Source organism: Malurus melanocephalus, unplaced genomic scaffold (genome assembly GCF_030028575.1).
Source record: "Malurus melanocephalus ecotype Western Australia unplaced genomic scaffold, MMel_1.1 scaffold_304, whole genome shotgun sequence".
In the NCBI taxonomy this organism is placed as follows: domain Eukaryota; kingdom Metazoa; phylum Chordata; class Aves; order Passeriformes; family Maluridae; genus Malurus; species Malurus melanocephalus.
This window is the reverse complement of record NW_026623536.1, coordinates 857,378-884,770: the sequence shown is the minus strand read 5'-3', so window position 1 is coordinate 884,770 and position 27,393 is coordinate 857,378. Positions and strand designations below refer to the sequence as shown.

Sequence of the window (27,393 nt, the reverse complement as noted above, 5' to 3'; positions counted from 1 at the left end):
AGCGAGGTTGAAATCMTATGGTTGGGTTCTCACTTGGTCTCTGCACTTTCTCCATGACAAATTTGGCAATGGAAGCAAAAGCGATGGAGAAATTTGCTGGGSTATTGGTCTTCCCACCGTTATTCAAATTACTGTACTTTTCATTTTCCATATCTCGCTGAAGGAAATACTGACAGTGATTTATTGGTGGCAAGTGCATCATAGCAACTTCAGTCATATATTCCATAACCAAATGCATGAGAGAGTAAGCATTTTGTCTCCCTGCGCTGTCCAGTTTAAGAATTTTAGTAATAGAAAGGGTTTGATATAAGTGAACAGGAGCCAAGATGTCCTTGAATGTATCTTTTTGTGCTTATTCATTTTCAAAGGTTTGAGGAAGAGCAGTGGATTGCGCATATCTTAAGTACAGCACATAAGAAAGGCTGCCTTCCTTGTGGTGGAGTGGGGAGTAGCAAATGTGTGATCAGTGGGAAGTTCTCTTTTTAGCCACAGAAAGCACCAGTTTGGAAACAAGTATGAAAATGATTGTGGCTTGTTCTACTGTAATCACCTAATCCTGCTGCTSGCCATGGACATTTGCATCCAAATGTTAAGGTGTAGCTTTCTGGAAGGGGAGAGACAAGAATGGGAGAGGAAGATGGGATGGACCAAAAAAGCCCCACATGAAAAGAGACAACATAAATGCACCTTCCACCTGTGGACAGTGGAAAAGTGAAGGATTTCAATCTGATGCAGAATGTCRCCCATGAGTTATCACAGAATATCCTCAGCTKGAAGGGACCTGSCAGGATCAGCTGGCCCTGCACAGGACACCTCAGCAATCCTTCCCTGTGCCTTAGAGCATTGGTCAAATGCTTCTTGAACTCTGCCAGGCTCAGTGCTGTGACCACTTGCCTRGAGAGTCTGTTCCAGTGCCCAACAACCCTSTGGGTGAAGAACCTTTTCCTTCTATCCAAACTAACCCTACATGGTTCCCCTTTATGCCATTACCTCAAGTCMCGTCTCTGGTCAGRAGAGTGAAGAGATCTGTACCTGCCCCTCCATTTCCCCTCATGAGGATGTTGAAGGTCCCTATGAGTTCTCCCCTTCAGTTTCCTCAAATACAAATAGGATGTAAATATCTTGTACACTTGAGGATTTCCTGTTGGGATAATYGATGAGTTCCGATTGGGATACACCCTAGATGCTCAATGCATAAAACTGCTACCATGCATTATCATGGTAATGGGACTTTTCAGTGCATTTTTTGAGACTTAAGCTGAGGCATATTGTGACAGTGATACAGAAGTTTGTGGTAGATTTTTTGTTTGTTTACATGTTTGTATTTACTCCTAACCACTGGTCAAGGCTTAAAAATCAAGAAGAGTTCATTGCCTTTCTACTTTAAACATAAACTTGGGCTGTGCTKTCAGAGTCATGGAAGAGCCCAGTTATGTTGAGAAATTCTAGTTGGCAATGCACAGGGTAGCAGAAATGCAGAAGTGTCATGTATTGGATCAAATTTGGATCAAATTTCAGGTGGAGTTGCTCAGYTTGAATCCTTCACCATTTAAAATTGAGTTCACTTGTCTGTGAAATAAAAAATGATAGCATATCTCACTCTATTCAATGGCTGTAATTTCAGGAGGCTCATTTGGGAAGTGAATATGCATATGAGTGGTGTATAATGTAGTTAGCTCTAGTACAAAAAAAWTTTTTGKTTTTTTTTCCACATTTATTATCCTTTGAGCAACCTGGTCTAGTGGAAGATGGTCCCTGCCCATGACAAGGGGGTTGAAGCAAGATGATCTTTAAGGTCCCTCACAACTCAGAATGTTCTGTGATTCTGTGTTCCTTGACTTAAACGTCTCTCTGAAATTTTGCTTCATTTCAAATACTTCTTATTCCAAATGTTATTTTCCAAAACTGATCTCCTAGTATCTCACGATCTTATTGTGCAAAGTCTGTGTGATTGAGACAGATTTMTCTCACAGCGCAATTCTGACCCCGTTTCCTATTTTTTTGACAAAAAAAAAAAGTTGGGATACAAAATACCTTTTGGGGTTTGGGTTATAATTTCATTATGAACGAATGTGATTCATAGGTAGAATGTAGGGGTTTCCCCCTATGCTGTGTAGTATATCCTTGCYTGTGGTAATTCAGGGTTTTCCCTCTCCTGGCTTTTTAGTTGAGTTATATAGTTTTAATTCTCCCTGTTCTTTCAGGTGACTGTATATTAATTTCTTCCTTTCTGCCCAGTCCTGATGGGTTTTTTTAGGATTACCTAGTGGTAAAGTGTGACCTTCAGTAGGGATGTGGTTCAGAGGCTCCCATGTTGTCATTCTAGCTCTGACACTGCCTCCCCCAGTACCTGGGGAGGTTGCTGACTCTGCTTTAATCTTCATGAGTAAACGAGAGTGAAATTTCACTGCTGTGTTTTGCAGGAACCTGGTGCCTCCTTCTGAATAATCCAGTCTTAATCCTGATCTCAGAGAAACCAAGAAGTGATTTGCATTGATGAATTTCTTCATTTTGATSTACAGCTTTGGAGCACTTACCTGATACATTCTGTCTCCTGATTTTGGCTCATTTTTTCCCCGCAGTGGAATTGGTGATGAAATAATGCATTTTGGCTTCATAATAGTAGGATGACATGTTGTTCTGAAAAAATACACTCATCTCCAGAACATATCTCCTTTCATTCCAAAAGTAATTTTTATTACTTTGTTACAATTAACTCTTCTATAGCCATATGGCTAAATGACTTTTCCCTARTGCTGGTTTCTATATCCATGTAAAATTTTCCAAGTCTAATATCTATGAAAATCTGTACATTTAGATTCTACATTCAGAGAAACTGGAGGAATATTTTATGAGGCAGTATGTATTTCATGATAGATCTCAGAGCGCAGTATTATTACTGCCTCCAGAACTCTTAGCTATGTGTGGCTAAACAAAAATGTCAAAAGGTTCCATTTAAATGCCTGAGGAAAAAAACAGAGTGGAACCAAGATCTGTGGGAGAGAAATATCTGATGTTAAACAGGAAGACAAATATTCAGCAGAATTGTTATCAAAAGCATCATTAATAACTCTACAGATGTACACATGTTCATGTTCTCCTTTTTCCACAAGGGTTATTATTTTATTTATGAGAAACTTAGAATTAGTTAAGCCACCTAATTAAATATTTAAACTGGAAATTGCACAAGTGGAAAAAAAAATGTTTATGTGTTTGCCAAATGGCTGATAAGAGGAATATCAACCAGTCTTGTAGCCATGTGGCTTAGCTAGTGTTACGAAAGGAATTGTGTTTAGTCTTCGACAACTTCAACACGAACATTATCTGAAGTTTGTGCTGTATATGGAGTTTCTTATTGATGTTCTGTAGTAATATCCAGCTCCTGAATATCATTTTTAATTGGAAAATCAGTAGTGGTTTTCTGTTTTTCTCGTTTTCCGTAAGCAGTATTTGGACACAAAGGTCCAAATATTCATTTTAAATCTRTCTGTGCCTGGACATTCTCTGCAARTCAGTAGAAGCAGAGAGGGGAAAAAACCAAACCAACCAAGGAAAAAACCAAACCAAGGAGCAAGTTCAAAATCATAGTATTTGGGAAAACTCCTGACCTACTATGCAGTGCCCTGAAAATGAAAAGCATTTCCTTTGCTGTTGTAGGTAAAAGGATTGTGTGGGGCCTCTTGCGCTGCAGTACTTGTGAGAATCCTGCATTCTAAGTAGAAGTGAAAGGACTTTTACTTGTGTTCAGAAACTGAATTGATGTTTTTTTTCCATCCAGAAAATGATTGCAARGTTGTAAAGACAAAAAACAAAAGAAGAAATCAGAGTAAGAATATGAGTAGGCCTTGACTTAYTATATTTTTAAAGTACAGGTACATTAGTCATATTCTCTGAAGGATTTCTTGTAAAAGGGCTTTGCTGTTTGTAAGCTTTCCCCGTGATTTTTTTTTCTTTAATATAAGTATCTTTAAAATTAGATTAATTGGTACTTTGGAAATGGATGGTTATGGAAACTGGAATTATCTGCTCCTGACTTTCAGGGATGCTGAATGCTAYGAACAGCACACAGAGGAAGCCACTGCTGCTGGGTGATTCTCCGGAAACCACAGGAGAAGACACAGGACCTGTCATGAGGCCCCATCTGCTGGTGCCTCCTCCTCTGGCTGCTGCCTGTGRCTGTGTGTCAGGTACAAAGTGTAGTTGTAGTCTGTGTTCCCCTCTGGGGTCAGATCCCTCTGCTTTCTGTGAAGGGGACCTATCCTCATCATTTAAATCTTGTCCAATAAGGTAGGAATTAAAATCCATGCAGTGCAAAATAAGGGAGAAGTGTAGAGTGAGAGGGAAGCTGGTTCTGTGTTTATCATGTGGCAAAGCAGCTAAGCTATATCAAATCTGTGTAAATAATAATACAAAGGTGGGCCACTTCTGCTATGATCTTGGGTATCAGAAGTCTGAGATCTGATCACTGTCAGACTCCTGTTAAGGTCGTGTGCCAGAACTCATCAACATGGCCAGTTTTTAGCTGGTCACCAATAATGGCTGATAGCTGTCAGAATAATTTGTATATAAGCAACACCATAATTTTAATCAYAGTTTATGATGACAATTATATTATTTTCTAAATGTATGGAGCTACATATTTGTCTTAAAGAGTTTAAAATGTTTGCGTATCTTTTAACACATGCATCATTGTTCTTTAACTGAAAAACTGAGCGTGAATTATCCAAAACCATGTGACTGCTGATACCTGASTGTTTGTACAGAGCAGTTTCACTGGAGTGAACCAGTTGTGTTGGTGCTTTGTCTTGATGGAAAATAAGGAGATCTGTGGGGCCAGGGAAAGCACCCTGGGTGCTTTTGATTGTGAAATAGGTTATTGATGGATCAGTACTCATACAGAAACTTTCACTGAGGGAGAAGTTTTAAATGAGATTACTATCCATCTTTGTTCTCCCAGTGACTTTTCAACCTACAGTTTCGTCTATTCCACAGAGGGATTTACTGGTTGCTGTATAACTCTGGTGCTCTTCATCTGACCTTTATTGCTCTGCTGCCCACTGACTTGTTCTTAAAGCCTAAAAAAAGGCATATGTGTCACACTGGGAAATTTGCTGGAGAATTGTCTCAAACACAGCCAAATCATATGAGAACCACATAGAACTCGCTGTCCCCATCTCAATGAAGTGTCACTTTTTCAATTTTGATCTTTATTCCCCTTTGTGTCCCTTCATGTGAAATGATCTTGGAAACTTTCAACTGTCTTAATTAAAAAGCACTCAAKAAAGAATGGTGCTGATCCATAGCCATCAGTAGCCTGTGGAGTAGGCACCACCTCTGGCACAGTGGTGGAGTGTGTCCAAATGGAGAAGCCAAATCAAGCAGAGCAGGCACTGGAGCCCAACTCCAGCAGTCACTTCCCATCCCAAAAACCTGTTGTTTACTCTGCTTTTCTTTACATTCTTTTGTTTTTAACAGAAGTTCCATCCTCGACCTGAGAAATGGTTTTTGCTTCAAGTTTTGTCAGACTGTTTCAGTGAAAGTTGTAAAGTTTCAGTTTCAACAAATTGTTATCCTCSAGTGGAAAAACTTGCACTGAAAAATTCCCAACCCAGTCTGCTTCTGAGTTTGCCTTGTACAAYATCTTTTTAAGGGAAGGCTTCAGATGCAAGAACAAATATGCTTTAGGAGGACATGTTYTAAAARGCAGAGACTGGGTCAGAGAACTGAYCCAGARCAAATACAATTTRCCYCCTGGTTCAAAGRAATCTGCYCCACAGTAAGGTACTGTAAAGTGAAGCACACCTTYAATGGCCYGGCCAGGGGRAGCATGCAGGGGTTARCACCTCCATRTGCATGTCTGCCATGTTCWCCTTGCAAGGGGTTTTTATGCATTTACAAGTTCAGTATCCACCCACGTTTTGTTCATTTATCTAAAGGTCCACTCTTAAGGGTTGGGTTCTTACATAACTTGTGTTTTCCTTGTCTTAGGGTTATAAACCCAGCATGTATATATATATATATTCTCTATACATTCACTCCACGCTTGTTATGCTAATAGTAGCAATATTAATGTTTTTATAGTAATATTTTTACTATTGCACACTTGATTGCTTTATTAGTTATACTTAATCTATAATTGTATATTGATTATGTTCCTATTCTTTATTGCATATAAAAAAAGTGTTTTTCTATCCCTTTGTGTATACACCTCTATTTGTCATTAGAACTAGCTTCCCTTTTGTCTACAGCATTCTGCATGCTGCTTCCTTATCACTTAGCCCACAGGGCTAAGAAGGTGTGACCCCCCCCCAGGGGGCTAAGTCCTTGTCTTGTAGAAAAGGCCATTAATCTGAAACATTAGTTCACATTCTTTTCTCTTATACATCTCATYCTTCAGAGGCAGCTGTGGTCAGGCATAGTTTCTATTTTATACTAAAGTATTGGTATATTCATRTGCTTGTCGCCCCAAAAAATGCAGCTGTCAGGGGCTGGTAGGRGGAATAAGTGGGAATGGTTTAAGCCAACCCTGCCCAGTGCAACACGTGGAAAAGGAGCTTGAGGCAGTAGGGTCCCAGTGTTTTGTTCTTCAGTGCCATAAAAAAGTTCTCAGTGTCAGGTAAGGTGTTTGGGAGTTTGTGCCACACMTTTCCCATCACCTCCAGCTGTACCTGCTGCATTCCGGGTGTTACCTGCTGTTTGTTCAGCTCTTTGTAAGGTGTAAAATACAAAATGGAAAGAATTAATAGAAGTAAAATAGGGGGCATGTAGCAGCTGTCTTACAGGATGTGGGACATCTGAAGAGAGAGGCAGGACATCCATAAGGAATGCTTGGAAAAGTTYGTCTGCAGGTACTGGCTTCGCAATTTAGAAATGGGCCAAGTGCTCCATGCTGAAGGGAAGTGTAAATCTTCCAGGAATAGTACAGATCCTGTGATTTTTTTTGCTTATTCTTTGTTTTCAGGAGATACCTCTCCTAATGATACCTGTGAGATAGGATGGGGCCTTATTTGCCGGTGCTTTGTCCTGTCTGGTGTTAATGCAAGAGTTGTCAAGGCCAAGCTCAATTAAAGTGGCTTCTCTAAAGGAGAGATGGAGTGGTAGAAGGGAGGAGTAAAATGAATGAAGAGTTAATTGTTTGGGAAAGAACAGAATATAAGAAGTAGTAATTATTAAGTAGATGACGTTTGAACTGTGCCTGTAAAAGAGAGCACAGAAATGGGAATGTTTTTAGTTAAGTCTGCTTTTTGAATCTTATTTCCCTACATTTGAGGATTGGTGAGATTAATTATTTTGCAAGCTGCCCTGGGCCAGGAGGAGGAGGGAGTGAAGATCTCCTTTCCTTTCTCAGCTGCCTGCTGCCCTCTTGTGCAATGATCTGCTCTTCACACTGGTGCATTTCCTGGCCATTCATAAAGGCAGTGATAAACTTGGGAGTTGCTTCTCAATCTGATGAAATGCTGGATTTGGGGTGTCAGCTTCACACACTTTACAGTATTTGACCCCCAGCAGATCCTCTYTTCATATCAGCTGGCTCCAGCCTTGAACCCTTTTTCATTCATTGTTTCTACATTTATAAGAAGTATTTAAGGGAGGCTGGAGAGCGCGTTGCTCTATCACAATGTTTTTCTGACCTGTTGTGAAAAGCTTGGTATGAAATGTACTCTGTCTTCTGCTACAGCTGGTTTGTAAGTGCTTCCCTCACTTCTTTGGCTTAAAAGTGAAAATTTTTCTGTCTTCCTTGTTGTCAGGATGTTCTTCTGTGGATGATGAGGAATTAAACTTTATGTGGTCCASTAGCATTATGTTCAACTCTTTTTCCATTTTAATGGAATTGTGCAGCTGATGATCATATACCGTGTGTCTGAAGACTCCCTGATAATAAAAAGAAAGCTGACGAAGTGTAACAGACGGAAGAAAGTGAACTGGAGTTGGGAGAAGAATGGGAAGAAGATGGAGAATCAAGGGTGGGCATGGAGAAGAGAGAACAGGAAATAGTAGAAAAGTTTAATAATAGGGTCGTCTTCAGAAAGTGAAAAGCAGTAAACATAAGAAAATCCTTTACAAAGAGTCTAAAAAGAGCGGGAGAATTCCCAGTAGGTTGTTGGACATGAAGGGGCACACGGACACAGCACCCATTTGCACAGCCTCTGGCAAAGGGAAAGGACTGCTTGAAGAGCCTGACTGGTATGGCAAAGGATATTTTTAAACATGCTCTTCATCATGTTATGGGAAGTAGTGACCTTAGTTATGGTGTCTGTGGGGTATCTCAAACCAAACTGTCATGGGAATGATACTCGTCTTGCTTGTTTTGTATCTGGAGCTGTTTTTAATTTCCAAACTGCCGTCGAAAGGTGGCAGTACAGCAATTGAGATCTGCAGCTTGGGCAGAGGTGTTTGAATAGGAAATCTTCCCTTTCTCCTTTGCTTCTGTTAAAACGTGGATCATCAGCACAAGTGCACAGCAGAGAGCATTGTAAGGAAGTTTTGTAATTTTCTGTGAGAGCTCTTCCCTGTGGCTTTTCCCACTGGATGGAGGGATGCCTCCTGTCTTTGCACACAAGGAAATACCAAGAGCCACATATAYTGGGATTCATCCAGAATTCACTGTTAGTCAAGACTGAGTCATCTGCTCACTCAATAAGAAGCAGAAATATTCAGGAATAATTCAACCCACTTCAAACCAGGTGTGTGATACAGGTGGCTAGAAAACCTACAGGGAAGACCTTTTGCCCAGATAACTACAAAAAGAAGCTTTTAAAGAAAAGAATAAGAGAAAATTGTGTTAGCTAAAATTGTTTAATATCACAGGCATATAAATTAATCACACCACATAGTCCTTAGTACAAACATTCCCTTTACAAAAATACAATAAATAATTAAATTAGATTGGTCATTGTTATAAAAATAATCTTCTCAGGAAAAGTAAATATTATACAAAATTGTATATACCATGCTAAAACACATCTTGAAGTGCCTACAAAGGGCACTTATGATCAAAATCATAAATATATTATAAAACCTCCCTGGGAGGTAGTGAGCTCTGATGGCTTACACTGTGTACTCTGTTAAAGTAGCACATTGTTTCTGCAGAGTGCACTTAGTACAAAGACAGTTCATCTTACAAAAAGAAGTAAGTCATGAGGGTGTACACATTTAGATTTGTGGTATCTGGTCCTCCTCTAGGGTCACAAGCTCCTCCCGGGGCATCTTCATTTTTCCTTYTGAGAACGCTGTTGCAGGGCAAGATGATGTCTTCTTGAAGACTTGCACAGATTTCCTGTTCTTCAAATAGCACACTCTGAATAACACACTCAGTCTTTGATAACTCTAACAAATCAGAGTGAGCATGAGGCCACACATCTTGTAAAATCAAAGCATATTTGAGGCTCACAGAGTTGCCCACGGTGCTTGTGGTGACATTGCCTTGAAGTGTGGCGTTAGCCAAAATCAGCTGTGATAGTTTTGTGATAAATATTGTCCATACATAGCTAGACTAGATTGTCCAGTAATTTTAGTTTTCAGTGATATCTGGGAGCARTTAACCCTCTAAAGTTACATTCATTACAATTTCTCATTAGTTTTTTGAATACTATGAACAAGCATTTTAAATTAAGTTATTCTGTAGATACAAGAAATAGCCTCAATTAAAAAAACAAGCATAATATGTTTTATACAAGAAAAAAACCTGCTTTAGCACTCTGCTTGATGTGATAAGRTCCATAATTCAAAAACAGTGAAGCAAGTCACTAAACTTGATTACTTACKGCATTATATACTGCCCCTTGTACAAACCCCAGACTTTGCTGAAGTGTAGGCAGGAATAACTGGTTAGCTTATGACATTCCTGTAGGGAATTGCTTTTCGTTCATGAAGTATCCACCCAGCTACAAAAGGTGCTTCTCAATGCTTTATAATGATTGCTAATAAATATGTAATGCAAAAGGTTGTCTTTGTTAGGGCACACCAATCCCATTTAGTCTGCGCAATAAGGATTCTAACAGGCTCTTTTAGAACGTTGATTTCAGTGCACTTAGAAAGTTACTGGAAAAGACATTTACAAATACAGAAATAYATGCTGTCTTCTTGGTGCAAAAATAAAGCTTTTTCTAAAGGTCTTCCTCCAAAACCCTGCACATGCAAATATTCCATTGGCCTTCTACAGCTCACCTAAAAAGGCTCTTAATTCATGAAAAAGGCATTCAATTACACCCCTCCATAAAAATATAAATGAGGAAACATCAGCAGATATGCTGCAACTGTAGGACATTCTTTAATGTTTTACCAGTTGCTTTTACCCAAATCTGAAGTTGAATTTTGCCCTTTCTCTACTTCTGTAACTTTAAAATCTATTGGAGTTGTGGCAGTAGCTTTATGTATTGCTCACCAGTTGGTGATGAAGGGACTTAACGGGTAGATGAGTCAGAAACGGGGAGAGAAGGTGCAGAAAGAACATCATTTAAACTCAGCACTTTGATTACTTGCATATGAGTGATAGTTCTTTTTCGGAATGTTAATTCTCATGCAGTAATGTGGAAACATTGAGGTATGAGAACACTATACGGAGGAAAAGCAGGTTTTGAAACAGAAAAAGGAGAAGAAAAAGATGTTCTAGATCAAAATGGCCATCATTAGAAACAAGGAGAGTTCACTTGGTTTATTGTGCTCTCAAGATCTTCCTTCCTCTGATGTACATTCTTGAGAAGGTTCACCTTTCAGGGCAGTGAAAATGTGGAGGCAGCAAAGCTTTTTGTATTAGTTTTCCTTTAGGTGAATGACATTGGTAGGAATGGAAATATTTTTAATACTACCTCATTATTTTTGGAGGTAACTAAGCTTGTCATTTTCCATCTTAACACTAGATGCAGTTTTCCMGTTTCCTCTCTCTACCACATTTCTACTAAGTAGAGAGAAAATTAGATGAATGGTTAATTTTTACTGGAAGGCTTTATGCTGTTTTCCAAGATCAGTTTCCTCATGTAGGGTTAATACCTTTTTGGGGTAAATTAGCAGCTACTGCTCAGATGGAAGAATTCAGAGGTTCAGAATCATTGCAAGCAGAATATGGTGGTATATAATTATGCTGCTAAAATTAGTTCTAAGTGCTGTGATACTCACTTTTAAAATAAAAAGTTTGAATGATATATCTGGCCATAGTTTCACAAAAATGTTCAGGATTCAGAAACTGTATAGGAAGGTTTCCACATRACAAAAAATTTGACAGATTTGAAAKAAAAAACAGCCAATAATACTTAAGCTGTTAAAATTAGTCAAGAGGTGAGAGAATGGATAGTGTYAATGGTACATAAATGTAAGGGCAAATACTGTCATCTGAGAAAGAGCAATATCCTTTAGAGCTTCTTCATTCTGACTAATTTTTAATTACTGTATGTCTTGGACCTTATTTAGTAGCTGGTTCTACCAGTCAGTCGTGTCTCTGCTATATCTRTTGCATTAAGTTRGGGTGTGTAGGTGTAATTCCATCTTCCTAAACAGGAATTTTTCCCCCCAGAATCCTCTATGTCCGCTTAGAGCATGTGGTTGCATCTCTCCCTATTAAAACATGTGGCAAATGTGCCATTAACTTCAAGACATTCATCACAGCTGTATGGCATTATTTGTAAATGYTTTTCCAGTATTTAGAAGACAGTTAAATGCAAGATATTTTTCCACAGTTAGCTCAGATACAGTCTAAGAACTTATAAATAAAGCTCTTTGTGTGTGGTAGTATTGTAAATAAGAAAATCAGCCCAAGTAGATTCCTTTGAGGCTTCAAAGCCTCTGACAATCTTTCTGTTAATTTTCTTTCAAAAATTGCAGAAATCTCTGCATGGGATTCAGTTAAGATCAAAGCAAAAATACAWAAGTAACCATCTCATGTATTTCTAGTTCAGTAGAAGGTGACGAGTAAGGCTTACAAGAGCCTGTTCTTGTGAAATTAGAATCAAATTTTCATGGTATGGTCGGGCTAGGATTACTTTTAAAACAACATCCATCTTATGAATACCCATCCAAATAAGACTCCTTAATATTTTGGGAGAAGCTTTCACTTACCACACACAGAGAACACATCATAATAGCCCTGGAAAGTATTTACATTTTTCACATCTTAAATATAGCATAGTGTCTGCTTTAAAAAGTAGATTTTTAGTAGCCTTCAGCTCTGGTGTGTCCTGTATCAATTCTTGAATAGCTGTAAAAACAACACATTGTTAGTAAGGATGTAAAATAAGGGTATCTGTGATGATTTAAAAATGTCAGAAAAGCACCCAGGAGGAATCAACTCTGCTTACCATTTGCATTAGAKTTGCAAAGCTCTTCAAAAACTCTTTGGGGGTTTTCTTCTCATATGATTCACACGTAGACTCACAATGCTGGAAGATAAAGAGAATCAATGCATTTCTAAATTGCACATTACAATCCTAAATCAAACCTGAAGTTTTMTTGCTGAAAAATCAAGAAGGTTGTAATCAATGCCCTTTCCAGCTGGAAAAGCTTAGACACAAGCTATTTCACAAAGGGGAAGGATTTAGTAATGACATCTTTAATTTACATTTTTGCAAGATCCGTGTCCTGCCAGCACATTGTGTGGTTGCCAAGTACGTGCATGCGATTGATTGGGATCACAGGGAATGCCTCTACCAAAAGTGCAAAAATTGGTATTTTTCATTTCCAAAGTCATGAAAGGCAGATTGTTTTTTCTAACTATTTGCTTTCTACAGTTGCCCCATTGCAGCTGGCATCTGCTATAGAAACTAAGGAGCAATGATGATGATTTATGAGCACTGTGAGGAAATCCTACCTTTCCGGGGTCTTTGTAGGTGAAGTTCCTCACGCGTYTGATGGCTTTGGTGAACATTGTATTCTCTTGATTGCTCACTGGTTGTAATTTCTCGATTTCCTTCTTGAAGCAGGTTACAGCTGTGTACAGGCATCCCTCCTAGGGCAGGAAAAGAAGGAACTGTTTTCAAGTTAATGTTGCAACCCTTTTTCCTGCATATGTTAGGCTGTGGTCCTCGTGCAGAAGAAAGGATCCAGGATATTAACTGAGAATCTTCAACTGCACCATTTTTGTTTTTTTTTTTAAAGTTAGTTTTGATATGCAAGAGATCTTGAAGCTTTACCTTGCATTGTTACTTAGGTATTTCCTTAGGTATTCCTTASGTGTTTCCTATTGGTTATTAATCATGACAGCATTTGAATAAAAACACTGCTGAAGAGTAGATCAGTTAYGTGTAGCAGGTTTGCACAAGCATTTTATTTTTAAAAAGTTGTGAATATCTCTTAGTGCTATGTGTGAGAATATACTTTTTTCTTCCTCATTTTTGTGCCCGTTTTAATACTGCCTAGGTAATAATTAAAATTTACATGAACTGTGTTTTCAAATACTGCTGGAATGTTCTTATATGATAGCATTGGAAATTATATGGAAAGTATCCCCAAAACTAACCTCATAGTCAACAGAAAAAGAAAAGCAATGTTTACTGAAGCSAATTTCTAAATTGTTTTCTGTTTTCCCTTATGTGTAAGCTGCTGATTACACATCTTGGAAAGGCCTCAAGGCTATCACCCCTGTTTTGCATAGCAACTGCTACCCAAGCTGAGTCTCATCTGCTTTATGAGACCTCGCTGCGGTTTGCTGCTTGGACACGGACAAGGCAGCCTTCATGGATGTTGCTTAGAGCAAATTTTACTAGCACCATTCCGTATTGGTCAGATAAAACATTTTGTTTTCCTTAAATGCCACCCATTTATGTTTGTTTCAAGCATCTTTACCGTAACCAGCCTTGCTTACTGGAAAAAAAAAAAATGCTACTCATCTTTTAAAAAGATTGATTTTCCAGCTGAAACTGAAAACATTTTTGGTCTCATCCGTGCTGAGCTGAGAAACCAGCATTTCTCATCTGTGCCGCCTTTTCTGTTTTGCTGAGCTGTCAGTTATAGCTGAGGCAACCAACGGTCAGAGCACCACAAGGATTATGGGGCCCGGAGTGTTGTCACRGGCTGAGCACTTTGGGGATGAGCCATGAAAGAGCACAGACCACTGCAAATGTCTGAGCGGTCTAGAAACTCRTGAAATATTTGTATCAGAGGCAGTTGGCAGCAGCACTCTGCATCTGACTCAAGCTAACTTTGCAGATGAGGCTGTAAAGCCCTTGCTTCCGGAATTAGCGATAAGCAGGGTTAGATACGRGTTCAGGATACATCAGCATTGTGTCACTGAGTGCCACTTGAGCTGCAGTGCCAGTCACCTGCAAGAGATCTCATTTGCCCTCCAGGMTGAATCACCTCAGCCCTAATACTGCACTTTCAGCCTCAGTATGTTATCCCTTGAGTTGATGTCCTCTTACTTCTTTTTTCAAAGGAAAGGATACTTCATTGTTGAGTGTACAAGGAAATGGTGTGGGATTGAATTGGGACTAACAGTCCACACAGAGGAACCTCAGGGAAGCCAAACCAGATAGAGATTAACCACCTAATTCTGAATGTCATAATAGGTAGTTTTCTCACTATAATCATCATCCATTATCATCATCATGAAGACCAAATGTGAATCTGGCATGAGCTGGTTATAGTAAAAACATTTTCAARTATTTTAATATTTGAAATTGAGTTATATGAGTGACTTTTTATTAAACTGAATATCAATAGGGTATGATAGCACCTAATCACCCTCAGTGCTGCTTTGGCACACTTTGGTAATTCATATCTTAGTCACCCTGTAGGATGAAAAGTTTGTTCATTTGGTTGGTAGTGATAATTACTATTACCACACTATATTCTTTTGTTGGCTTTGATCAGAAGCTGAACCTGCATCAACTTAATATTCTCTGTCTTCTCTAATATTCAGCGGAGGCACTTAGGACCTCCCAGAATCAGACAGTAAAGCCCTGAGCTGCAAGTGAACTGTTGTCTTCCTTCCTGAGGTAAGCATGACTTCTTTTAAGAAAAAAAGCCCACAACCTCCTTAAGCAATTAGTCACTAGTTGTATTTGCTTAGTTTCAGAGGCAGCAGCAAACACTGGAGTAAAATGACAGCTGATGATCTCCTCCTTTTCACTTTGACACCACGAGTTAAAAGGAGTGTTAGTGAAAAAAGCCCAGCAATGAGTTTGTGCACTGCAGTTGTTTCTAGCAATGTGAGGGAAGGTGTCTGGTTTGGTTATGCTTCTACATATTTTTTGTCAAGTAAAAAATGCACCCAACTGCAAAGCCCAGGAGGAGGCTATCCRAAACCTGTCTGAAATGAGGTGAGTTTTTTTCCCTTTCTTCTTGTAGATACTTTGGAAGGGAATTTGGAGTCCCGAGCATGTCAGATTTTAAGAATGCCGGCAGCTTCACAGCATAGTAATGCATAATGATCATTTTAATACGTCAGTCAAAATTGTTTGCACTACAAAATAGTCAGGGCTCAAAAATTTAAGACAGCTGATAATGGAAGTATAAATTTAGAGAGCCACAGGTTGCTCTAGACCTTTGTTGCATGTTGAGGGATTATCAAAATATGATGCATTTATGGTCTCAGCTTTTAAGACATTGTTAACTATGATTAGCATTTAATTTCACAGTACATCCTGCRTCCTGCCACTTTTGAGAATGCACAGACTTAGTGATTCTGCTAAAATAAATTACTGCATATAAGAATTTCCTAACCTTGGAAGATGCAAAATATCAGCAATAACTAGCGTATCAATAAATATCTGTACTAAAAAAGGATTCACAGAGGCCTGCTCTTGTCTTTTTAACTAGTTCTAAACTAGAGAGAATATTTGTAGATACAGTTTTATCTTCCCATTGATAACACAWCCCCTGCACACAAATAGTCTTAGAGAGAGCAGTGTGACTGCATATGAGAGGAAGCACTTTGTGATGTGGCCTTGCAGTGCCACTCTTAGCATTTAGTGCAGTGGGGGGACCAAGGGGGGCAGCTCAGCAAGGCTGGAGTTCATGGCAGCTGGAGGCACTTCCACTCCAAATACCTTCATTCTCAAAAGCACTGCTGCACCTCTGGATCTTGTATGAATTATCCCTCTTAGCACTATTTCTTGAATGAATGGAATGCATGCAATTCTGGATCTGTTGGTGGGTTATGATACATAATACACATACAATAGCAACCTAGTAATAAAGATGCTGAAATAGAAACGCTTCTGCCATTAAATATCCAGAAAAAGGAACTTCTGTAAAGTAYTCATAAAGTCAGTATTCTCTTACTCAGTCTAGCTTGCATTAAGAGTACTGGGTCAGAGATGTGAAGAAGACATCTGCCATTTGTCAATGGAATAAACCAGTACAAAGTCAAATAGATATAGTTATGAAAGTAATGTTAAAGCAGTCTCACCACAGGGTTTTCTGGAGTATGCAGCAGTTCAGCATCCTAAAATAAAACAAATCTAGGTTAGAAAAATTTGAACTTTTGAAAGTGATGTCCCTCACAAGATACATACTAAGCAATATGTAATGCTTGAAAGTAATTTCAATATTATGACAAATACCATCACTTACCTTATCTTTCACTATGGTTTCTAAGTCTCTAATTGTCTGTTGCATCTGTTTGTATTTTACTGCTYTGGGTGAAGATGCAGTCAGCACCACAATGGAATAGAAGAAAAGCATGCAGMAAATAATCATCCTCTTCATCCTGATGAGTTCTGTTTTAAAATGTGCCAGGAGCAAAGTTGCGATGTGCAGGTGTAACACTCCAGTGTGATCTGTGCTCAGGTATGCTCTGCACCTGCCTATATATTGCTCCCTGCTGGAGATGTAGACCCCACCCATTTCAGTTTGGAAAGCTTTGTAGAATGGATTAATGAGTAACCCTTTTTTCTTTTCCACTGGCTAGGTGCATGTACGTGAGCCTGTGCGTGGGGGGGCAGGGATTGATGGAGTGAAAGAAAATGTGCCCCATCTGCACATTGGACAGGAAAAAAAGAGAAAAGGGTGAATTCCCATTTTCACTTTGAGTCAAGAAATGAATGTACTAAAAAGTAGGTACTTAGAAACCACAGGCCTAGGTAAACAAAGATGCTGCATTTTTTTCCTGTGTCATACAGTGACAAATCTCTTCAGTCCATCTGCAGCTCTTCTGTACCATTCTGGAGAAATATGACAGGACTTCTTTCAAAATTTAAATGTATTTATCTTACTTTGTGGCTCCAAGGGATGGTTATTAGCTTGTTTCCTCTGCATCTATGAACTGGAACGTTTGCATTCTCAGMTTGGTTTCTGTTAAAGCTGTGACCAAAAGCTCATTTTAGCATTTAAACTAGCTGARATTTGCTTTTAACTTGCTTGGAACTGGTAGCAGATGTATTAATAGCATTGTGGAGGGCATCCTCACTGGGGGTGGAGGTTGCAGGGAGAGACATTGTTGTGGGAGAGGTGAATCCGTGGACCACACCCATTGCCAAAATGGGAACAATACTGGAAGAGCAGGGACTAAATCCTGGTGAGTCAATCCCACGGTACTCTGTAACTTGTGGGAGATAAACATGTTCAGTTGCATCCTTCAGTGTCTRGGTTTGAGGCTAGTTTTGGAATTTCATCTTTTCAAAGAAGATGTGATACTGAGACCTGAGAATTCTCTTGGGAATCTAGAAGTGCTCTTGTTCTGGGTAAAATTCAAAAACTAGTCTGTGCAGGTACTGGACTACTAGATCTAGGAATCAGTTGATTTTAAAATCACTGATCCTAATATTTCATCACAAAGAGGGAAAAAACAGCTTTAAATGACTTTGACTTTTACATATTATTATTAATTGAATATCATCAATAYGATTTCAAGGTTCCTGTGTGGAACTAATAGAGAGCAGTTAAAGTCACTTGGGCACCTTCACTGTGGCAAATAAAAAGATGATCATATGTCTTTCAAATTAATCTTTGCCTCTGAAAATCTGAAGGTTCCAGATGGCTTTGGAGGTGCTTTACAAGATCTGCAGAGAGTTCAGACTGCAGTTTCACGCCTGCTAATCTGTGTKATACACTGACATTGTATAAAATATACCTGTGTCTGTCCAGTGGTGAATCTGGGCTGTTAGGCTGGGTCCCTTCATTATTCATTTAAAAATGAGCTTTTAACCTGGTGAGAGCTCTATCTGGCATACKCAAGTACTTGTTTTCAGTGTACAAACAAGTATTTTCTCTGCTGTTAATGTGCTTAAGTAATTTTTCAGATTTCAGGAAATGCATAGCTTAAAGGAATAGATTTTACAGGTGTATGTGTCTATACACATAGCGGCACTCAGGCTCTCATGCATGCACACACAATCTTTCCTGGTGAAAAGGGTAGCTAATCACACCCAATAGAACAGAAATCCTGAAAACTGAAACAGAAAAAAAAAAACCTGTTATCATGTAGTCTGAAATTTTATTTCTTGAAGAAAAGGTAGTGTGAWTTAAATTTTCTTTTTCATTCAGACATGTCTTAAAATTATTTAAGATAAGCAGTACAGCTGCAGTGGGAAGTACAGAGTATCTCAACTGGTTTTATTGGAAAGGTCTGTTAATTTATGACTAAGGTTCATTAATGGAAATCGACGGCATCTTTTGTTTGAAAAACTGTATGGTGATGAAGACTTCTTTTTATCCCACTTCCCTCCATCCCATTCCTGTGAAGTCAAGGAATTTGACTTGAAGTCAAGGAATGAATTGGTGTGAAGTCAAGGAATGGATTGGTGATAATGTTTGCTTCTACCTTTTATTGGCAATATTTCAACTGTGGATTCTTTTGGGAAGCTTCTGAGCCCGGCTACAGTAGGTGATTGTGCTTGCTCATCAGCCACGTAAGCATCTTTRTTAGGTTGAAAGGTTGGGAAYGTTCCACTTGGATGTGTAATATGGMTGTTAGCTGTAGCATCAAGTGGTGGTTGGCAGTGTTCCATGCAAAGAGATCACTGCAGTTGGTTTGCCAGTACAGATAATATCACAAACACTTGAAAACTTCAGTTAATGTGCAGTGTAACTCTCTGTGTGTTTTCAGAAGCACAGGGCTKGAAGGGAAGGAGGCAGACTCCATCAGAATCATGGGAGGTGGCAGGGATCTGTCTGAACTACTCCAAATCAAATCAGTTATATCAGAGAGCAGTTTTCAAGCTGGTGGAGTAAATGGKAAGTTAAAGAACAGGTATTGGACAATGTGGTAGCCTGTGCTTGTTTATCAGGTCCCTAAAACTGCTGCATGGTCTTCTGGTTTGTGTTAGAGGCTGTAAGGCCACAAGAATTGCTTCAAAGAAGGCATGCTGACAGAGAAAGTGAAATACAAGGACAAAGGAGGACTTCCTCTATTGTCTAGGCAGTGGRGAAAACTCCTTGATATCCCTCTCATCAGATAAGAGTGAGCAGCAAGTTTTTTATATACGTCACTTCTCTCTTGTGGCTTAGGAACATGCTGAGTCAAACAATGACACCTTCTCTCACCCTGCCGCCAGCCCGGCTTTGCAGAGATGGCTGGAAAGTGGAAATGTGAGAAACCTCCCATCCCAGCCCCACGAGGCCRAGTCTGCCTCTTTCCTCTTTGCGACAGTGCCACCCCAGAGCTGCATGACTTCGACCCAGAAAGCCTGGTTCCCCCACCCACATTTTCCTTTACAGGAGAGCTGAATGGAGGCTTTTCCCATGGCTTAGTCATTGCTATGGCTCAGCCAAGAAGCTCAGTAATGTACAGGGCTGCTTTCAAAGAATTTTTGTAACTTAGATTTGTGAAATTTGATGTGTGTACTGTCTGTGACTTGGGAGACTGTAGGGAAACAAAGGGAGAGAGTTATGCTGGAAAAATGGGAGAGTAGGAAGAAGATTCCTGTAAAACAGATCTAGAAAAACTAGTCTTTGACACATTTCTGACAATTTTGCAAGTTAATTCTAACCCCTTGCAATCTCATTTTCTTCTTATTAACCTCTGTTATAATTCTTTGGTCTTTTAACTTTGTTTGGAAAAGAGAAAACCAAACCTGGAAAATATCTATCCTTAACTTGTATATATACACTTAACTTGTATAACTTAACTTTGCTATAAAAATCAGAGTAAATATAACTCTGAATGTGGAGACACGGACACTAAATTGTTAATATGCAGTAATATAAAACGATTTACTTTCTCCAGGTTTGGTGAGGCTGCTGTATGGCTGTTCCCCTCTAGCTGCTCTCTCTAGAGCAAAATGCAAGGTACATGCCAGTCCCTCCTCCAGGAAATATGGCTTGATTTTACTTTATTAATACATTCTATATAACTTTATCTTCAAAACAAAATCCTCTTTTTTATTATAATTATTACTGGTAGAAGCAGAAGACTGAATACCATTTACTTCTAACTAGTTCTGCTTTCTGGTTCMGGTGCTACCAAAATATTACAGAATCTACCCTCCTTCATCTATGTTTATCTGTTTACTGTATATACACAGTCTCTGTTAGAATTATTTTTAGTGGTAGTTTTGGTTCCATGTCCTRTAAACTCAATTCTGTTGTTCTCCTGCCCTTTCTTTTGTGTCTTCTCAGGGACAGTGTCATGTACGGTGCTGGGGCACYTCTGGCACAGCAAGAAGTGGTGAGGACAGAGGAGCAGTGTGACATTGCTCTGGAGGATGCATTCTGCTTTGCTTTGGATGACTCCACATCCCTGCTTGTACAGCAACTCCTCAGCTTCCCCTGAGCCCGACTTCYGTGTGCTGCAGACCACTGGATCAGCCCCTGATGCTCTGTTCTTCAGCTCCTGCAGCAAGGARRGGCTTTGGTGTGACGCTGTGTAGCRGAAGGGAAGGCTGAGGCAGAAGCCACCYGTGSAGTCCTCAGGGTGTAGTAATGCAGGTGCCTTCAGCAGCAAGGCCACCTGCAGAGCCTTCTCCTTCAGGCCACTGCTACTCTGTGCCACAGTTTGTCACAATCTGAGGAGCCTCTGTTCCAGGACCTTTTGTCATTAAAGCGAAATCCCTTCTCTGATGCAGAAGTAGCTATACCAGTCTAGCATTSTCTTAAATAGGAATACTAACTGTTCTGTTCCTCATTCGGGAAGTTGCTCTGTGAATTTAATAACTTTATTATGACTTTACCCTTCATAAGTAGATCTATTAATTGTTTACAATAGTTTAAAGAATGCTGAGGTGACCTAGCTCGTGCAATCTTTAACAGATAAAACTTCAGTATCCTTGTAAAAACCGCTTTTCTTTATGATCTTTTTTTCCAGATGCCTCTGCCTTCATCTATAACCAGACGTCTGCAACATACGAATGTGTGTGCCTGTGCATGCAGATTTATCTGTTATGTGCACACACATACAGATTTRAGAAGCTATATAGCACAGTTGTTTGCATAACGAGTTTCATTTCTCTTCACAGGTCAGCACCTTAAGCGAACCTTGGAAAAATTCTTGTGTGAGCAGTCATCACACCCAGGCAGCAGCAGCCGATGGGTAGAGGTTGTCTTGGATAAAAAGCTGAATGCTGTGGTTTCAGTGACTTGTCGTTGAAACCTTGTGGTTTTTGTGTAGGAGGCTGTATAGGCTGGACACATTCGACATCCTTYTTTCTGAGCTGTGAAATCTGTACATCTAATTTATGAAAATTATCTCTGGTTCAATTTTATTCTTTTTTTAATGAAGTCAACATATTTTCCTTGCATTCAGTGGAAACGGTAATGGAAATGTTTTAAGATGCACTGTGAGCATGTCTTGACCTCAAAAAGTGAGACAAATCAAGATATTCTTGGTTATGATTAAGGTCTAGGAAGRAAATTTTAAATTAAATACAGAGAGCCAGATGTGAGAGGAAATCATTTGTTCAGGTGTGGAGACAGAGTAAGTAACTCTGGGAGATGCAGAGGCATTATAAAATAAAAATCTTTCACCTGAGAATTTGATATAAAAAAGTAGCTAAGTGAGATAATTTAGAATAAACTATGGCACTGGTACAGGTACTACTGATACCAGCAGTATCTGGAGTCTTTCAGATGGTCTAAATAAAAAAACTTACATGTAAGGTAAATCCAAGACTAAAGAATCCAAGGGTAGGACAAAGAGGGAGCTGCAGCAGAAGCAGTAGCAATCCCAGCAAAACCTTTAATCAGTTGATTAGTTATGTGCTTTTTCTTCTGTAGCTGATTTCCATGCTGCATTCAGTGAATTGATTCACAGGATCACAGAATCGTCACTTAACTGTAACAGGGAGATTGGACTCCCTGGACTCACCTGTCTGTCTGGATTCCTTCTCTCACTCCTCATTTCTGCTTTGGTGAGTCCCTCCCATCCTGTAACTGCCCAGAAAGSTGAGCTGTAGCAATCCAGGACACTTGAACCTCTAATACTGACAAGTTCCCTTCCCTTCACTGTCGGGAGCAGTGACTGCAGTGTCTGCCCAGACTTTGAGTTTTCACCAACAGCAGTTTTGCCTCTGCCAGGCAAATTCCCAGAAGCATGTACACCATTCCCTCTAAGTGAACCTGTGAGAATGTATTAAAAATAAGCAAAGACCTCTGGATAGAAAACAAAGGAGAAGAAAAATAAGATTCAAGGGAATAAAACAAAATTTCTTGGTGAAGTATAAATGCAATTACTATTTGTGTGAAAAGAACTACTCAGTGGGTTTGTGGGAGTACCAAAATCTGTATGAAAACATTAGTCAAAGACTTCTGTGTGAATGAAGATTGAAAGTGTGATCACCCACTTAGCTATTTCAGAGGGATGACTGCAAGATTGATCTTAATAATTTTCAGTAATTTCCATATTGAAACATCAGTAGAAGACCATAGATTTTAATTCCTTGTTACTAGCCTTGTTATTACCTTGGTCCTTTCACGACAATTGTTCCTTTTCAAGGAAATAAGAAAATTGGAAGTTTTACTCTAATGTTGTACCTTTGACTGGAAAATTAAAGTGTCTTGTCCTACTTGTGTTTTCTTTTCAGAAACCTGAGCCGGTAAACGTGATGACTGCATCTGTAGATGAATACAAGAAAATAGTAAAACTGCTCTATAAAAATACTCTTGTGGACATGGATATTTTTCTTGCCTGTTACTTATGAGCTTCTTGCAGACTTAACATTTGATACCCATTCCTTGAGCAGGACAGTGCTGTTTCTTTGAACTAACTCTGGGGAAACCAAAAGACAAAAAAGGAGGCACTGAAGATGTTAGCCCAGAACAATGGAGGCTTTGGAAAATCACATTTTTCCCATTATCATGGCAAGATATGTAGATAACCAAGRATTAACTTTCTTTTGAAGTACCCAGACTTTACCTAGAACAATACCATAGGATTGGTCTCATTCCTTTCAATATAACTCAGCTTTTTTTTATAACTCCTGGATTATCTTTTGATCACTCCTCTGATTATCATAAGGATTTCACAACTACTTTGTTATCCAACCCATGGAAAAACTGTCAATGCCTCTTTTTCTTTCTGTATAAGCCTCCCAGGATAGCTGTATCYCTTAAATCTCCCCTTCTGCAGGTTTGAACCTGGTGCTGAGGGCCCAGCTGAAAAGTCASAAGAGATGCTGATGGCACTCCAAAGGCTGCAAAATAATTGTACTTGATACTGCTGCACAAAGGGCAAAAACGTGARGGGAAGTGGAAACATTAAACTGAGAACAGGAAAACTCACGAGAATCTCAGAAACGACTTGAAGAAAGAGAGGAGACAAAGATGTTATTTCCAAAACAATACCCGGAGATCAAAGGAGGCTGATGTGCTTTCAAATCATTGTTTGTGGCGGATCTGCAGGGAAAGGTTGAAGAACATTGTTTTCAAAGGTGCTGTGAAAAATGGAAACTTTGGCAGAGAAGCACTAGACACTGTAGATTTTTTCTTTTCTCTTTTCCTTGCCATTGCCCTCTGCATGACTGATTTGGCCACACTGAGAGAAATCGCACCGTTCATTTCACTTTAAATTGCCTTTAAATTGAGCAGAGGTTAAGCTGTTTTACCCTCTGATATAATCATGTGTCATAGAAATTACCCTTATTAATTGTTTGAGCTGCCTTGTTTTCTGCTTTACTGCTAACCTAGTTCAATGCACAAACTTTCCCTCTCATATCTGTTCATCATATCCTGATTGATTTTATTGAGTTTGGCCRATTTCTGTCAAAGCTAATAAATAACTAGAAATATTAAAATGTTCTGTGCTGACACTTTCATATGATCATTTCATTTTCCGTTATTGATATTTTAGTTTTAAAAGCTGGGAAAGAAACATTTCTTCATTTTTTGATGTAGAAAGTCCAGCCTGAAGTGAGCTGTTTTTATCTTAGCCATCTCAATAACTGCATTATCTTTTGTGCCACTTCGTACAATTTCTGGCAAATGAGAAAAAATCAGATGATCTCCCTGTTTTAGGTGATCAGTCTAACATTTATTGTCATTCTCTGTGCTTTCTTAGATCTTTATGATTCAGTATATGTGTTCTGAAAAAAAATTTTACTTTTTCTCAGGTGAGAAACAATGCTGGGGTTACATACAGTGAGTAACCACCCTGAAGCTGGTCCTTGTACTTTCTACTTGATGCAGGAAGAATAAGTAATGTGACACAAAAATAGAAGGTCAGTGTGCCAAAGTAGAACTATCTGAGCACTTCAAGGCAGTTCATAAGGGGCAGAGATAACGTAAATTAAAGGTAAAAAAACTCCTGCCTTAATTATTTTTGTCTGCTTCTTACAGGGCCAGGGCAATTATCATTAATTTACCAAGCTAGGGAATSTGGATTTGCCAGCTGTTTGGGCAGGCAGTAGTTTCCTTTATCTTTTTATCTTGCAGAAAGATAAATAGTGACTTTTAGAATTTAAACTGTATCTTTATGCTGCTCCTTGATGTTTAAAAAAGACAACTTCAACCTTTTTATTAAGGCTAAGAGGATGGTCAGGAGAAGCCAGTATTTTATACCTTAAATTGACTTCTCATTAGTGTGAATCATTCTTAGGTGTTCCTTAAAATCTTCCATAGGTTAGTGGAAAATGGCCTAATATGAGTTGATGTGGACTGCTGTGCCTTAATAGCTCTTTAGACCAATGCAGCATTTTTTTCACCTAGGTAAAATGGGGTAAGAGCCCATTTATTTAGCTATTTTTCTGTTCCCATTGTATCCATTGACTGGAAAGACAGTCCCTTTGCCTGCCTCTTGCCTGGACTTCTTCAGAAAAATCTGTATATTCCTTACTGCAGGGATTCAAGAGAACTTTCATCTTCAGGGTGCTTATTTACTTTTCTTCCCATGTGAGTTAAGATTTCTTCAAGAATGACACTGTGCACAAACAAGAGCAGCTCAGTGCCAAGGGTGAGCATTCACATATCCATGTATGAATCAGAGCAGCTGAGTCCACACCTCCATTGCCTCTCAGTCTAGTACTGAGAAAGCTTTCCAGGGCTGATTAGTCATTTGAGTGAAGTGCAATAAATGTCAGAGAAACTAATTAAAACGGAGCTTCACTGAATGTGAGGCATAGCTGCTCTCTAGTGGACTTTTGAATAGTGTCAGCARCACTAACTCCACTTATCCCCAGAAAATAATAATAAAGATATTCTGCTGAAAGAAGATGAGAATTCTCTACACCTGTGAGTTCAGCTGCTTCTTCACTTTCTTGTCATCTCTCCTCTCCTTACAGCTGTCTTACACCGGGATTGCAGTGAAGAAAACAACACAATAGCAGCTTTGAAAAATACCTCCTGTCCAGTGCTGTGGAGAGACAATATTTCATTGTCTCTGTGYTGTTGGTTTGTTTGCAGAGGACAGTGTTTCCACTTAGCATCATGAGAGTGACAAGTACCTTAAAGCYGAGGAAAACTGTTCCATCAGAAAACAGGGAGATGTTCAAAACACCAGTGCATATTTCCTGAGGTGGCATGGAAAGCAGAGGAAAAAATACCTGCTGTACAGAGAACCTTCGCTTTTGGGAATGTGAGATCTTCTTGGGCTTTCTCAAGAGAAAAGCTGATGATTTCCRTTTGAAATCAAGTAAGTGACTTGTGTGCATGCGCACAGAAGGCCTTGGGTAGCCAGGTCCTGCCCAGCACAGTCTGGGGCTGGATGTTGTACGGAGCAGTGCTCAGCCTACAAATATCCCCAGGGACAGCACTCATATCCCTGACCTTGCCAGCAGCTGCCCTGGCTCACTGTTTATCTTGCTGTCCACTGCATTTCAAGGAATTCTCCTACATCCACCAGAATACCCCCAAAAATAATCTTCTGCCTCTATTGATTTATTGATGGGTAATCTTTAACASAATTTTGGARYAAACCTATCAGTTACATTCTTTARTTGYAGTAACTTCAGCAAAAATCAGTGAYAGGTTTCATAAGCAGTGTCTGAGATAACTTAGGGACCAAATAATATGATTCAAACCCACTATAGGTTTATTGGAGAGACTGAAAAGTTAGTSTTTAATACTATGACCAGAATTAAAYGTGCAACAAATTGCCTTCTGGAGAGAGCCTTGGTGCTGTSCAAGCACTGTTCAGCCACAGACAARSMYKKRTRTGTTTGTGACTGTATTTTACTCACAAATCCCAACCACAGCATCGATGGCACTGCTGTGAAGAAAATGAACCCCATCCTCGCTGGAACTGGGATGCCCACAGTGATAAAGCTGGCTTGATTATGGATCCTCTGGTTACACAAAATCACGTTTGTTCTTTTCTGCCAGGGACAAAGTCTACAAGTTCTGATTGCTAATCTGTTGCTCATCAATAATTATTTGCATCTTCCATTGGAAGGAGTTCACTGAGTCCTTGTCCCGTCACGTACCTAGAAAGAGGAGGTCCTGTGCCTGAAGTGAGGAGTTAAGCTAAGAGTCTGGAAGGACTTCCACCTCTGCTGAGCAGAGGCATTAAAGACATTTCTTCTATTGAAACTGAGGAAAGGCTTCCTTCCCTTATTAAATAAAAAAACCTGGATTTTTTAGCCTGTGTCCCAAAGCAATGAGTTGTCCCCTGCCCTTTCCATTGTTTCCATGTTTGAACACGCGTCTGAGGTGCTGTTCTTTGGCATTACACAAGCACCTAACCCTTAATATAGCAGTACAGATGATAGCAGAGAATGAGAATGAAGTCTGACTTTTGATACCCTTATGGACCATCACTTCCATCCTTTGGTACAGTGGGAATGAGGTAATGGCAGTTTAAATGAAGGATGCTCAAGCTTTAAAAACAGGAAAGGCATTTTGTCTCCATAGGGAACTTAACAGGCACATCTGAAGGACCACCTTGATCTGGAAAAATGTCAGTCTGAACTGTGCAAAGGTGAAAATACATACATGAAAACTAATATTTTCTATTTCCTTTTYGTTCAGCTTCCTGTATGCAGAGGCCAGGTTGTTTATTCTTGTGAATGATGCAATGGGTTAACGGATAGTATGTGGGTTATCAGTAAGGAAATCTGAAGGTACAAGGACCATAACAGTACCTAATGTTTCAATTTGATT

At 39.3% G+C, this 27,393-nt stretch overlaps 1 protein-coding gene across 1 annotated transcript; it reads right to left on the bottom strand.

Moving 5' to 3' along the window:
* Window positions 1-12,175: 12,175 nt before the first annotated feature.
* On the bottom strand, window positions 12,176-16,638 carry IL21 (interleukin 21). The gene is made up of 5 exons (XM_057377164.1): window positions 16,504-16,638; window positions 16,340-16,375; window positions 12,800-12,937; window positions 12,291-12,371; window positions 12,176-12,190 (listed from the first exon to the last, which is right to left on the bottom strand). Exons 1-5 carry the CDS (start codon window positions 16,636-16,638, stop codon window positions 12,176-12,178), a joined length of 405 nt encoding a protein of 134 aa, XP_057233147.1.
* Between the last annotated feature and the right edge of the window lie 10,755 nt (window positions 16,639-27,393).